General features: G+C 36.5%; 1 protein-coding gene across 2 annotated transcripts; it reads right to left on the bottom strand.

The window, feature by feature from the left end:
• Positions 1 to 2,484: 2,484 nt before the first annotated feature.
• Positions 2,485 to 13,714, bottom strand: LOC120777890 (sphingomyelin synthase-related 1). Of its 2 annotated transcripts, XM_040109452.1 has the most exons (7): positions 13,609 to 13,714; positions 13,323 to 13,534; positions 12,756 to 13,266; positions 8,092 to 8,437; positions 6,771 to 6,928; positions 3,137 to 3,303; positions 2,485 to 3,064 (listed from the first exon to the last, which is right to left on the bottom strand). In XM_040109452.1, the coding sequence occupies exons 2-7, from the start codon at positions 13,431 to 13,433 to the stop codon at positions 2,573 to 2,575; spliced, it is 1,785 nt and encodes a 594-aa protein (XP_039965386.1). In that variant the 5' UTR covers positions 13,434 to 13,534; positions 13,609 to 13,714; the 3' UTR covers positions 2,485 to 2,572. The 2 variants fall into 2 exon arrangements, with proteins under 2 accessions (XP_039965386.1, XP_039965387.1); XM_040109453.1 differs by lacking the exon at positions 13,609 to 13,714 and having other exon boundaries at positions 13,323 to 13,601.
• Between the last annotated feature and the right edge of the window lie 488 nt (positions 13,715 to 14,202).

Here is a 14,202-nt window from a genome sequence, read left to right as displayed (position 1 = left end):
ACATGTGCTACTTCGGACTGAGTAGGCAATTGAAAAGTAAAGTCCTCTCTCGACGAACAAAAACCAAACTCTATAAGTCACTCATAATTCCCGTCTTGCTATATGGTGCAGAGGCTTAGACGATGACAACAACTGATGATTCGACGTTGCAAGTTTTCGAGAGAAAGGTTCTGCGAAAGATTTATGGTCCTTTGCGCGTTGCCCACGACGAATATCGTACTCGATGGAACGATGAGCTGTACGAGATATTCGACATTCACATAGTGCAGCGAATTAAGAGACAACAGTTGCGCTGGCTCGGTCATGTTATCCGGATGGACGAAAACACTCCAGCTCTGAAAGTATTCGACGCAGTACCCGCCGGGGGAAGCAGAGGAAGAGGAAGACCTTCACTCCGTTGTAAGGACCAAGTGAAGAAGGACCTGGCTTCGCTTGGAATATCCAATTAGCGCCACGTAGCGAAAAGAAGAAACGACTGGCGCGCTGTTGTTAACTCGGCTATAATCGCGTAAGCGGTGTCTACGGCAGTAAAGAAGAAGAAGAATATAACACTTAGGTTTGAGTCCTTTCCCTTTCGGCCTTCTCAGACATCTTATGCCATTCGATTCTTTAATATTATATTTCGATGCGTCTGAGAATAAAATGGTATTCAATTTCTGAATGCTTCAATCGAGATGAGCTGTCTCAAATATGAGTTTGGATTCTAAATTTTTTGCTGATGTAAGGGACTTAGTAGCGGGACGCCAACAGAACAACCCGCCCTCAACAGCTCGTCTTCCAATTGTTCGTGCATTAATTAGTAAACAAAAGTGTTTCTATATTTAATTGGAAAAGACTGTGGGATAAATTTGGGTAAGCTTTTTGATCAATGAATCGTCTGTTTATGTAGTTTTTTACTGTCTTCCTCAGCTGTGCCGAGAAAGTACATGGCCAGTATGCTGAAATTTATTTATTAACCGGGGGCACCTCTGATCTATTCACCGAATATTTTTAACTAATATTATGTTGAGATAAACTGTTCTGCCAATCACTTATTATTTGATTTGTAAAGTCGGCTGAATAAGTATTTTCCGCCAATTTTGATTTTTAAACTCTAAATCGGAACTGAACAGTGACGACGACAAAAAACTCTTTACAAAATATCTCAATTCACCACCCATCGCAGACGAAGAGCTCGAGTTGCCGCGAGAAACGCGAGTGACCCTAGCGGAGTTTCGTTCTGGATATTGTAGCAGGTTAAACTCCTACCTATCCAGAATTGACCCAGACATACCCAATGTATATCCTGCATTCAACGAGTCTCCGCATGACACTGACCACCTCTTTGCATGCCCTACCAACCCCACTCATCTAACATCCTTTTCCCTCTGGTCCGACCCCGTCGAAACAGCACGTATCGTGGGCCTCCCGTCGATGACAACTCAGATAACCCTTACCATCCTAACGGGGACTGATAAACCGTTAAAACAACAACATTGAAATTTAAGTGTGCTGTGCTCAATCAATGGATAAGTCTGACACAACAAACAAACAAACTGATTGGACCTTATCAGTGTGGCTTTAGGGCTGGCATTCAACAACTGACCAGATATTCACCATGAGCCAAACCTTGGAAAAGACCTGTGAAAGGAAGATCAACACATACCACCTCTTCGTCGATTTCAAAGAACCTCTCCGAGTCTTTAAATACCAAGCGAGGTTCCAAACAAGGAGACTCCCTATCGTGTGAATCAATCTATTGCTTGAGAAAATAAAGCGAGCTGCAGAACTAAATATAGATGGCATAATCAAGAGAGAGTACAGCTGCTGACGTACGTCGATGATATTGATATCATTCGCCTCAACAATTGGCAACGGCGAATACCGTAGTCTATGGAACGATAAGTTGTACGAGATATACGACCACATTGACATAGTTCAGCGAATTAAGAGATACGCTGGCTAGGTTATGTCGTCCGAATGGATGAAAACACTCCAGCTCTGAGGGTATTCCACACAGTACCCGCTGGGGAAGCAGAGGAAGAGAAGAACCCGAGCGAATCAGGCTCTCTCTCCCTACCAGGACTCTTCGACATAAATTCATATTCTTTTATGAAAGAGTTATATGGGAAAAAGCTCTACTTTTGATAACATATCTTTTCTGATAAAACTGATATAGTTTTGACATTACCTTAGCACAACCACGCCCACTGTCCGTAAACGGATTTGATTTTTTCAATTTAGAGCGATAACTTTTAAAGAAGGATGTGATATTGATAAACCGATCCTTGTATTAGTGGATGGAAACCATGATATTGCTCAAATAAATTTCATTTTCACTTTCAGATTCTAAAAAGGAGTAAGACGTATATTACTCTTTATGGAAATCTGTAACAAGGGTTAGGGCTGACCTTTACCACTGATAAATAGGACTCCACATTTATACAAGGTAGTACACAGATATATATATGTATTTGCATAACTAAATATAGGGAATGCAACGACTTAAAAACTTATTTTAATTTATTATCGCTGGAAATACTTTTTAAATACCATAAATGCCAATTTGTGCATGTTTGAGATTGTTTGTTAATTACTGATGTTTCTTGTCCCCATGAATGCTATTGCATGATCCTGATAATTTCGTTATAGGACTTTCAGCAGCCGATCCAAATGAGTTCAAAATTCCATGCGTCATTTTTTTGCTTACGTCAAAAACAGGCTGTGATGAAGTCAGTGTGTTGGAGGTATTGGCCGATATCGATGTTCCGATGTCCTCTCGTGTTTGCGTTTGTAACTGAGTCAGTGTGTTGGATTGTTTCTTTAAAAGTTTTAGTGAATCTGGTACGTTGGAAAGTGATGGTATATTTTCGCTTTTCAATGATATTTGCGGAGCTTCGATCCAAATGCGACGAGCTGATAACATACAAGTGTCTTTAAAATTCAAAACAAGCTGGCAGAGGCAATCAAAGAGAGCTCCAATGGTGTCAAATTCATTAGGAACGATTCCATCAATAGAACTCTCAAAGTAACTGAACATCGGAAACCAGATGCGTGTTCGTGTTGAATCGTGCGACATCAGCGCCTGTTGTTGCATTGTGAATGTCAATATAAATTAATTGCATATATTTTTTTATTTATTATATAATATACATACCTGATTATTGGCTAGTGTGTGATAGTAAAGAAAAAGGCGAGATGTAATGTAAAAAGCGACAAACACATCTATTGAATAGTGCTCGTGCGCAGCAAGAATGAAAAATATACCGAACATATTTAAAAGCCAGGTCATAGTATGTAAAAAATACAAGTTCCGAGGTGTATCTGTTTTGGTAGAGAAAAAATTTTGATAATTAGTGTAATGATCTACATATATACAACTCTACAATCCAAAAAAAAAATGTTCACCCATAAAGTTTGTAAATAAATCTAATTAAAGTACAAAATATCTCTTCTGCAGTTTCAATTAAATTTGCTAAAAAATTGGAAAAGTAAATATGTAGTAAGGAAGGGCTAAGTTCGGAAGTGACCGAACACTGTCTGCGCTGGCAAATAGTGATAGCGATATATGTATATTTTTAATGGGAAAATATGAAGTGTTGCATACATTATATACAATCGCAGTAACAAGAATTAAAAAAATTAAACTAATAAAAAAAAGGTTACTTTAATCTAATAGAGAGCGCAGTCACGCCAACAAGTTCAGAATAAATAGAATATGTAATAAAGAATATAAAGGTAAAATATATACATACCTGAACAAATTTATATAATTTTGTGAGAAAATTTAAATTATAAGAAGAGAGCTAGCAGCTTAAGAATGGGGACTGATTAAAGAAAAAAAAATTAATCCCAAATCAGATTTGCACAATTTAATGAATCTGTAAAGAAATACTAAAGCATACTGAAACTCATATGCATGGTATTAATACAACTGGAAGTCATATACTATAGATAAAATTTTTGAGCCTAAAAATTGGTGGTAACAATGCCTATATATGTACATACTTATTAAAAAAACTCTTATTTCAAATATAAAGTTTATATAATTTAAAAAGGAAATTTTTAACAAATAAATATTTTAGGCCAACGATTATTTGAATTCAATTTTGTTGTCTCATTCTTTGAGATAAAAATACAATAGTTTTCTTCATTTATTATAAGAGTGTGCTTATTAAAAGCACCGCCACCAGTTGCTGAATTTACTTCTCAGTTGGGTAGTAGATTTTTGCAGAAATAGTTGCTTCTGACTTTCTTTAAGGTACCACAGAAATTGATCAATATTTTCTGTAAATAGTCACCCACAAACATTGAGGGCCACATATTAGGTATCTTGAAAAGTTATAGTCCGATTGGACGTAAGATTGAAAAGCACATTAAATACACTCCGCGTGCAAAGTATTACTTCGATACCGTCAATGGCTCTCGCTCTATATACTCTAAAGCGGAAATAGCATATGGAAGTAGGGTGAAATCGTCCATTCCAATGTTAAATATAGGGTTTTTCAATAGAACACTACAAAAGTAGACCGATAGGGACAGCAAACAACGCTATATTTGAATCTTAGTTATATCAATTTATAGGTTTTCGCTTAATAGCATTTTGTGGGCGCGGCAATAATGCGATTATGTCCATCTGCAATACCAACCTCCCTTAGGTGCCAAGAAACATGTGTATCAAGATTCATCAACATATCCCAATAGGAGCTGCTATTCTTCATGCAGTTAATCACGCAAAAAAGACGAAAAGAAAGTTCCTCATCTGTACCGACAGCAAATCGTGTATGTCTGCAATAACGTCTCCTTCCAATCGCAATCCCATAATAGAAGTTATCAGGGACGCGGTCATTGGTGCCCCTCAGAAAATCCAAGTAATGTGGATCCCTGGCCATGCTGGTATTACAGGCAACCACTTTGCAGACCTCGCTGCGAAAAATGTAGCCAGGACTCCTGCCTTAACATACTACGTCTCAACCAAGCAAGACATTTCTAACCTTATTAAGCACAAAAGGCATCAAAAAAACGCAAGCGAATGGAAAACATTTAAACATCACTACGCGGTCATAAACCCAGCCAGAAATCGAATAATCTACTCGTCAACAGTTTCAACTAGCGCAATGAAGACATATACTCGATTATGGATTGGACACATTATCATAACACACGCCCACTTACTATCGGGTAAAAGCCCATCCATTTGCCCCTTTTGCGATGACACCGCTTCTATCAAACACTTACTCACACTCTGTCCGATGCTTTACTCAACAGCCCACAACTCTGGCAACATTGATCTCATAAAACTGCTAAGTGAACCTTCAGAAAAAAACGTTATGATTGTATATAGATTCTTAAAAACCAACGATTTGTTAAAACGTATTTAAGCAACTTATGTACATCTTTACTAACCCTTAGCAAATAGAATTTTCCACCTAGTTATAATTACAAGGCGGCTGAAGGCCTCGTAGCCAGTGCTGCGTTTATTTATTTTTATAATAAAACTCGTTTTTGTTATATGAATTATTATAAATAAAATATATAAATAAAATTTCGAACTAAATCAAAACATTTTTATGCACTTGGTAATTCGATAGAAAAAATCATTAGTATATTAGTATTATAACATTATATTAGTATTATAACAAAACGACGCTTTAATCGAACGTAATTTTAAGACATTCTATCGCAAAGAAATTGTTAAGCTCGTTTTAGAATCTCTCGACAAACAACAAATATCACGGTTCTGACAGCTATTTTACTGATTGACAAGGCATGTAGATCTGTAACACCTCTAACTATTCTCAACTACTTCAAAAAATCTGGTTTCTTAAAAGAAGATCTTCCAATACTTATGAATGATAAAGAACCAGCAATGGAACCATTAGTTGCCATCAGCGCTGTGGGCTCTGACTTTGTTCAAGTGGATGAAGATGTTGCTGTCTCAGGTTCACTAACCGTTGACGAAATTTTATCTGCGACAGATACGAAAACAGTAACGATGAAGATGAGGACGATACATCACAATCTTTGGCAGAGGTGTTAGTTAAGGGAGCAAGATCCTCATTGGATACCTTACAAAGCTTCTGTCTACAAAACGAAAGTGATGAAAAAGCATTGCAGGCACTTTTACTCTTAAAAAAAGTTATTGAGCAATCTGAGCAGAAGCAATGTGCTTTGAAGTAATCCAGTGTAACAGAGTTCTTTCGAAATATTAATTAATTCTCTCACAAATTACGAACCAATTGATATTTCAAACACTCGATAATTCGTGATATTTTAAGAGTCCCTCGAGTTTCGAATTAATGAGAGTTGACTGTATGTTATAAACAATAAGGAGGAGGATTTATATGAGAGTAGCATTGTGAAATAACCTGAAAATTAAAGTTATAGAACATAACCGGGCACATCTAACGTAAATTTGGTGATTTTAACTATGCTAAATAAAACTTTCAATTTAACGCGAAATTAATGGATTTCATTTAACTAGCCCTTATCTATAAACAACACAATAACTTAATACCAACACGAAAAGGGTAAGGAATTCCTACAATTCCAATTTTATTAAGTCCTTTATAAATTTGAATATAACCAGAGACAGACATTTTAAAAAATCTGGTCCTTTGATTACCATTTATCATTTATCACTTTAAAGACCACTTGACAACATAAACATAAAAATATATAAAGAACATATATAAAGGTACTAAGTATAAGTGTTCTGAGACACTCATTATAATGAAATGTTTACAGTAACTTTTTATGGTATATAAACTAATTATTATATGTTTACTCACATTCTGTAATGAAGAAATTCAAAAGAGTTAGAGCCACTGTGTGTCCACTAAACATGTAGTCGCCACACGTACGAACTCCTTGAATAGACATACCAAGTCCACTCCAAATCGTATAGGCACGTGAAATACGTAGCTGCAAAGCTTCAATTAAAGAGAGACTACAAGTAGAAAAACAAAAAAACACAAGCAAATAGTTTTAATTGTCCAGTAAAATGTTTAATTAAATCAATGTTTTAATGTTAAAATGTTAAAATGATCCACACTGAAGTATTTAAAGCGCATATGTTGTCTTTATTTTTTATTTATTTATTAATTTTTTTTTTACGAACGTTCCCAATTGATTAATTTATCAAAAAAAAGCCATTGGCTTTTAAATACATTATGAAAATACGTATATACATATCTATCTCGATTAGTTTTAGGTGCCAAAAATACCGTTAGGTGAGAAAAATTATTATATTCTGTGCAATGTATTCCGAGATGAAAAAATTGTCAAGCCAAATATTAATGAAGCTTGAAAGAAGTCCCCGTTACCTAGTAGCCGTTAGGGTGGTAAGATTCAGATAAGTTGTCATCGAGATCATCTAACGGTAGGCCCAGGAAACGTTCTGTTTTGTCAGGGTCGAACCATAGGGAGAGGGGTATCAGATAGGGTTAGCTGGGCATGCAAAAAGGTGGTTAGAGTCATGCGTGGACTCGTTGCATGCTGGACATATGTTTAATATGTCGGGGTCGATTCTGAATATGTAGAATTTTTACCAGCTACGGTGTGCAGAACGAAGCTGCGCATGTTTCAATGGGCGTGGTTTTCAAAAAGTTCGTAAAAATATTTTGACATTTTTATCTTACAGTTTGCAAATTGACACAAACGGACCACAACCATACTTCTTTCATTTTAAAACAGATATATCAATTATATATGAAGATATCGATATAAAGTTTTGAACAAATCCTTCCTTGCTTTTACAGTGTAACACCTTTCAACTAAAAATTGTCGAATTTGGACTATAACTTTTCAAGCCCCCTTATGACGAATATGACTTTTTATCGAAAATATTGGTTAATCCGTGAGATATCTTTATGAAACATAGAAGCATATTTTCCTGATAATTATCTATCCGCATTCCCAAAATGAACCAAATCTGGGCAACACTCGCCCAGAGAAGCAGACACAATTGCCCATGCGTTGAAGAACATGTTAGCGAAGGGTTGCAACGCAAGTGCTTCTTGTTATATTTAGTTTGTACGAGTGAGATAACAATTACTAACCAGAGCATAATTTATGTACCTTAGTCTCAAAATATAAATTTGATCTACTTACTCAGTATCGTCAACTGCGTAATCATTTTGATTACATTGCAAATGTGTGCCTGGTACACTTAACGATGTTATCAACATTGTAACGCATCGTAGTAAGAATACTGTTCCAGCAAGTGCAAAGAAACGTCGTAAAAGAACAAGGCGATATTTGTGGAAGATGCAAACACAGCACCAAATGATAAACAATAATGTGCCCGTTATCTCACACATATGGAATGCCCATGGTATGTGCGGTACATTGTCGAGAAATATATCCGGTAATGGCGGATAACGCTTCATATCAGGTACACGCTCGTGAACTATGACCATGACAAAGGATGTTATCCATGTGACAAGAAATGAGTAACCTGCAAAGCAAAAATCGTTTAGAATGAGCGAAATGGCGATCGCATTCAAAAAATAATGATTAATATAAAAATACAGTTAGCACCTAATGTGTATTGCAATAAGCGTTATACAATTCTTATATTTAGAACACCTGAAGTGTGAGGTCTTATATTAACGTTTACAATAAAACTTCATTTCAGTTAAATTTTTCAATTCGGTATTATCTAAAAAAACTCAACATGCCAAAAACATTTTAGTTTTAGTCTTTCAAAATTGTGTAGAACCGGAAGGAACCATATTATTTCTCATCTTTGCCACCCACGGTTGTAGGTCGGTCTGGGCCGAGAACACAAAACATCGCCACAAAACAAGATCTTGCGAAGAACAGTTCTCTCGAATGCTTTAAGTGCTTTCTCATCTCGGGTCGTCATCCTCCATGTTTCTGCGCTGTATAATCTGCGGGAATAATGAGAGACTTATGGAGCGTAATTTCTTTTCGTCGAGAGAGTGAACTGCTTCTCAATTGCCTACCCATAATGGTGGAATTTGTGCTGGTTCCCAGATATACAAAGTCCTTAACTTCTTCAAATGTACATAAGTCAGTGGTATCGTAATTCCCAAAACGCGAGGAATCTTTGCATGTGGCCGGCAGGCCACACTCACCACAAGACCAACCTATTGCGCTTCTTTTTCTAGTTTTTTAAACTCGTTTTGGAGCTGTTTTGACCTCACCTTGGTCGAGTGGCGGGTTGACAATGTTATCGTGGCAGATTGTTGTGGCGGATTCTTCTTCATCCGTCGCAGCACTGCTTTCTCCATTTAGCAGTTCTCTCTACATTTCAAGAGTACTCTGTGTGTCTGTTATCTGGTTTCCATTCTTGTTTTTAAAGAAGCCGGCTCCAATCGCTCTTCCCTTCTCTTGACGCGGTACCGTTCTTTCACAGCCCTCGTCACAATTGGCTGCAAGGTGGCGTTGTACGGAGCGTTTTTCTCTACAGTGACATTGCGGCATTCATCATCATATGAATTATTTTTGCTTGGGCGGTAGTAACCTACCGTCTCATCCGCAGCGGTATGAAGAGAACGGAAGATGGAGTTCCACTGTTAGTAGACGTCCTAGCGATGAGAGTTGCTTTGATTAAGCTTGACTTGAATTAAGCAAGATTGAGAGTAAAGTACGGAAGGAACCAAATGACTGAGCATTACATATGGGAACTGCAGACCATTCTTCGAACGCGTTTGTATAATATTCCTTAATCTCTCTTCATTAGTGCTTGATTTACATACATACATATATAGTATATTTGAAAAGGAAAGAATTACTAGTAATTTAAAGCGTGGTTTTACCCCGATTTAGTTCATTTTCTCAACGTACCAAAAGAAAATTAAAGTATTGTGTACAAAATTTGGTTGAAATTGGGTAAATAGTTGCCAAGGTATACGTTTCACCCAAAGGCAAAATACTATGTCACGCTCATTGGGCGAGCACACTTTTTAAAACATTGTAAGCCACAGATGTTCATTCATACTATTTTGCCGTGTACTAAATAACTTTTGTATCTTAATTTCAATTTTTACTCAAGTTATCGTTTGAACGGACAGACAGGATTCTGCCAGGCTTGTCTTCTTGATCATTTATGCATTTAAGTATATATATAATTCTATACCTATTTCTATTAGTATTACAATAGATGTTAAACACAACTGTTACAGAGTTCTTTAGTACCATGTTGCGAGAGTATAAAAATGATTTTGATGACAGCTTTATGCTATAGTGCTCTGATCTGAATTTTTTTCTTCGGGATAAATTTTTGGATAATAATCTATGCCAAATTTCATGAAGATAATTTGTCAAATAAAAAAGTTTTCCATACAAGGACTTCATTTTGATAAATCAATCAGATAAATGAGCTGTTTCTTGGTAAGAGAAGGACGTGTGCAAAGTTTACGATCGATATCTTGGGGAACTGAGGTATTAGTTCGCGTATACATGGCTAAATCGACTTACAAAACCCGTTCACATCTAATACAATGGGTTTGGTTGATTTGATTCGACTCCAAGTACGCCGTTTACTGAGAGGGAGTCGGTGAAGGTGTTAATGTCTGAATGTCGTCAACATAGTTAAAGAAAGATATCTTGACGTTCCTACGAGACGGCACCGCTTCAAGTAGACGACTGTAGATATGATTTCTGCGAAAACACCCCAGCAGGTACTTTGGCAGTTATCGCGCTCGAATGAGGAGTGAAGGATCATAGGCTGTCTGGTATCACACCTAAAATCTTAGCATTGTTGACACTCGGAATTTTAACGTAATCGACTGCAATGTTAAGGTCTAGTCTGTACTTCTTCGTCCTACTTCTTCTTTACTATGCGGTTATAGCTAAGTTAACAACAGCGAGCTAGCCGTTTCTTCTTTTTGCTATTTGGCGTCAATTCGAGATATCAAGTGTGCAGCCAGGTCCTTCCCCACCTGATCTCTCCAACGCACTGGGGATCTTCCTCTTCCTCTGTTTCCATCGACGGGTACTGAATCGAAAACCTTCAAAGCTGGAGCGTTCTCTTATATCCGGACAACATGACCTAGCCAGCGCAACTGTTGTCTCTTAATTCGCTGAACTATGTCAATGTCAGCTCATCATTCCATCAACTATAGTACTCGCCGGATTATAAATTTTCCGCAAAACCTTTCTCTCGAACACTCCTAAGCCCGAGTCATCAGATGATGTCATTGTCTATGCCTCTGCACCATATAGCAGGACGGGAATAATGAGAGACTTATAGAGTTTGTTTTTTGTTCGTCGAGAAAGGACTTTACTTCTCAATTGTCTTTTTTTGTCTGCATATGCTTCTCGCATCCCTCTTCAACTCTCGGTATCTCTCCCACCTCGCTCGTGTTGTGGTCAATCGCAACATTGCGAGATAGGCTGTCCGCTTTCTCTCCATGGCGGCACGACAGTTCTCATCGTTCAAGCTGTTCTTTCGACCTTTACGAAAAAAGAGAGTTTACTTTTGAGAACATGTCATCGCTTCCGTTGACCGACGTCAATATTAATCAATTATCGGCGTACGAGGTAATAGAAATTCCCTTTGGAACAACGAGAGGACACCACCCTGCGGAATCCTCTGTTTAATTCTTCTCAATTGGAAATGTTTACTTCGAAACAGTACGGATGATTGCCGTCTTTCAGCTAGTTCATAGCCTACTTCTTCAACCCTTTAGTGAGCGTGAATTGTTCCTTGTCTAGAATTAGCGTTGTGTGATTGACTGTGACAAAGGCTTTTGACAAGGCCAATGCTACGAGGATCGTCCTCTCCCAAGGTGTGTTTTTAGTTGACATGGCCTCAACTATCTGGGCGTTTATAATTTTATTTTAAGTAGTATTTGACAAGCGGTCAGCGACAGCTTGGAGACCTTGGTTAGGTAATTTACTTCCGTCGAGCCTAGGTGTTTTAGCATCCGCATATTTATTCCATCTTGGCCAATGGATTTAAAGGATTTTGCTTTGAATTGAATTTCAACTCGGTCGCCAGGTTATGCTATTTATCAAACCACCGCTAGCGATGGTAATATCTGGCGAGCAATTACAGGTGCCCATTATTCTGGTGAGGGCTTCGTCATTTATTGTGCAGAATGTCGAATCGTCTGTTTCTTGAGTCGCCTTGTACTTTACCTCTTCTTTAAGATTTTTTCAAATTTTCCTATGTCGTCATCTTCACTTTCAAAGTCCATATTTGATTGATGATCAAAATTTCAGACACATACATATGTTGCATCCTGTGCACGGTACACCTACTTTAATTTCGTCACCATTTAAATTAAGACATCTTGAATGAAACCACTTTTGGAGCAGGGCAGATTATGCACTTTGGAACAGCGTGGAATTATATACTACACGCTTTTTTGGGGCAAGTCGAGTATTAAGTTAAGGCACAAATGAATATAGTGAAATTAAAGACACGATACACTGTTGATGAATTAAACGAATATAATTAAATTATTTAATTATTCTCATTCACTATTATTTATTAAAAAAACGCGAAATATCAGTTATTATTGTATCACATTATGTTAAACCAAATATTATCAAAATTAATATTACCAAATATTATAAAAAATATTATAAAAAAATTAACTAGAGGCCAGAAATCATTATATTGCATATGTGGGGTATAAGAAAAGTTGTGGACCTCTTTCTATTTTGGAAATAGAGAATTATGTTAAACTTAACGTATATTATTCTGACATAAAGCGATAAAAAAATTTTATTTTGGTAAAGTTGTCTATTAATAAATGTTATTACAAGTTTGTCTAATCTCACTATCTGTTTTAACTTACCTAAACTAATAGCTGTTTTGAATAACTCTGGAGGTATATTAGTCGCGCGGCCATCGACTGACATGGGCGGAGACATATTATCCTCTTCAGCACTGCCATTTAAAGTTGGAGGAACCGGTGGAGAACATACATCTGAATAATAACAATTTGACCCAATACCGTTGCGTTCAACTTGGCAATTGCAAACATTTAAATTGCAACAGGAAGATGTACCGCATTGTTGATTTATATACGGACGATTAAACGGAAAACAATCAGCCAATCCTAATGTGTTCCTTTGTATAAAATTATGAGGCAATGTAGAATTTTTATTTTGAAGTTTTCGAACGGCAACCCAAAGCTTTTTCATATCACTCATAGTAAGGCTGTATTGAAGATGATAACGAAAGTCTCGAATGTCATTCTCTGTTAATTCTAAGAGGTCACTCCCATCAATATGTTCCGCTATCAAGCAGTTTATAACATTGTGATCTAATCCTTCACCTTCAGCCCATTTCACAACATCTTCTTCCTGCAGAAAAAATTCGAACAACTTCAAATTATTTAAGATTTTGCATTTGTAATTACCTGCCACTCCCTGCAAGGCAATTCTGCATTAGGCGGGATTACATCGTGTGTGGTATTTATAACTTTGATGTCATTGTTATTATGACCATGATTGACATCCACATTCGCCATTATTAGAAAACAAAACTTTTTAGAGCCCAACGATTTGAACTTCCAGCTGTTTTAGCTTTTAAACGCCATATCGAATCTGCGGGACTAATTCTATTATTTGCCTATAATCAATTGTTTAAATAAAAAACATGATTTGCGGTGTTTCTGGCACTTCTGTTATGTTTTTAATATATACCCAATATAAGCCAATGATATCTTTATAACAAAGTAATGGAATTGAAATCTACTCGATTTCTCTTTGAACCTCAACTTACATACATATTTATACTGCCATTTGTAAATAAGAGCTTTGTAAATGTCAAACACCAGCTGTTCTGTTATCACATTTCGATAATTGTATTGTTGCGCCATACTAATTGTATGTTCTCATTAAATGCATTATAACTTACCGTGCGATTCTGTAACTTGAGACAGTCTCAAGTCTCTAAATTTGAGATTTTAAGTTAGAGACAATTTTTGAGACTTGAGATGATATTGCTATTCTGTAAGCGACAGTCACAAAATCTATTACATTTCATTATTCAGAGATGTTTTTACACTTGAATGAAAATAAATATGTCGATAACAAATATTAAATTTTCTATAACATAGTCAAAAAACATAATTATCAATGAAAATAAAAATATATGTTGACTTTGTTTCATAATATTTACGAAATTTATATAAAATTGGTTTATTTTTAACCTTTTCGTGTTTGAGTTGCTTACAAAATATAAAGAAACGACAATCGATTAATATCTATGATGATCTCTATTCAGTATATTCAAAA

Source organism: Bactrocera tryoni, chromosome 5, assembly GCF_016617805.1.
Source record: "Bactrocera tryoni isolate S06 chromosome 5, CSIRO_BtryS06_freeze2, whole genome shotgun sequence".
NCBI classification, from domain to species: domain Eukaryota; kingdom Metazoa; phylum Arthropoda; class Insecta; order Diptera; family Tephritidae; genus Bactrocera; species Bactrocera tryoni.
Note: the sequence above shows the minus strand (reverse complement) of the source record. Positions and strands in the feature narration are given on the sequence as shown.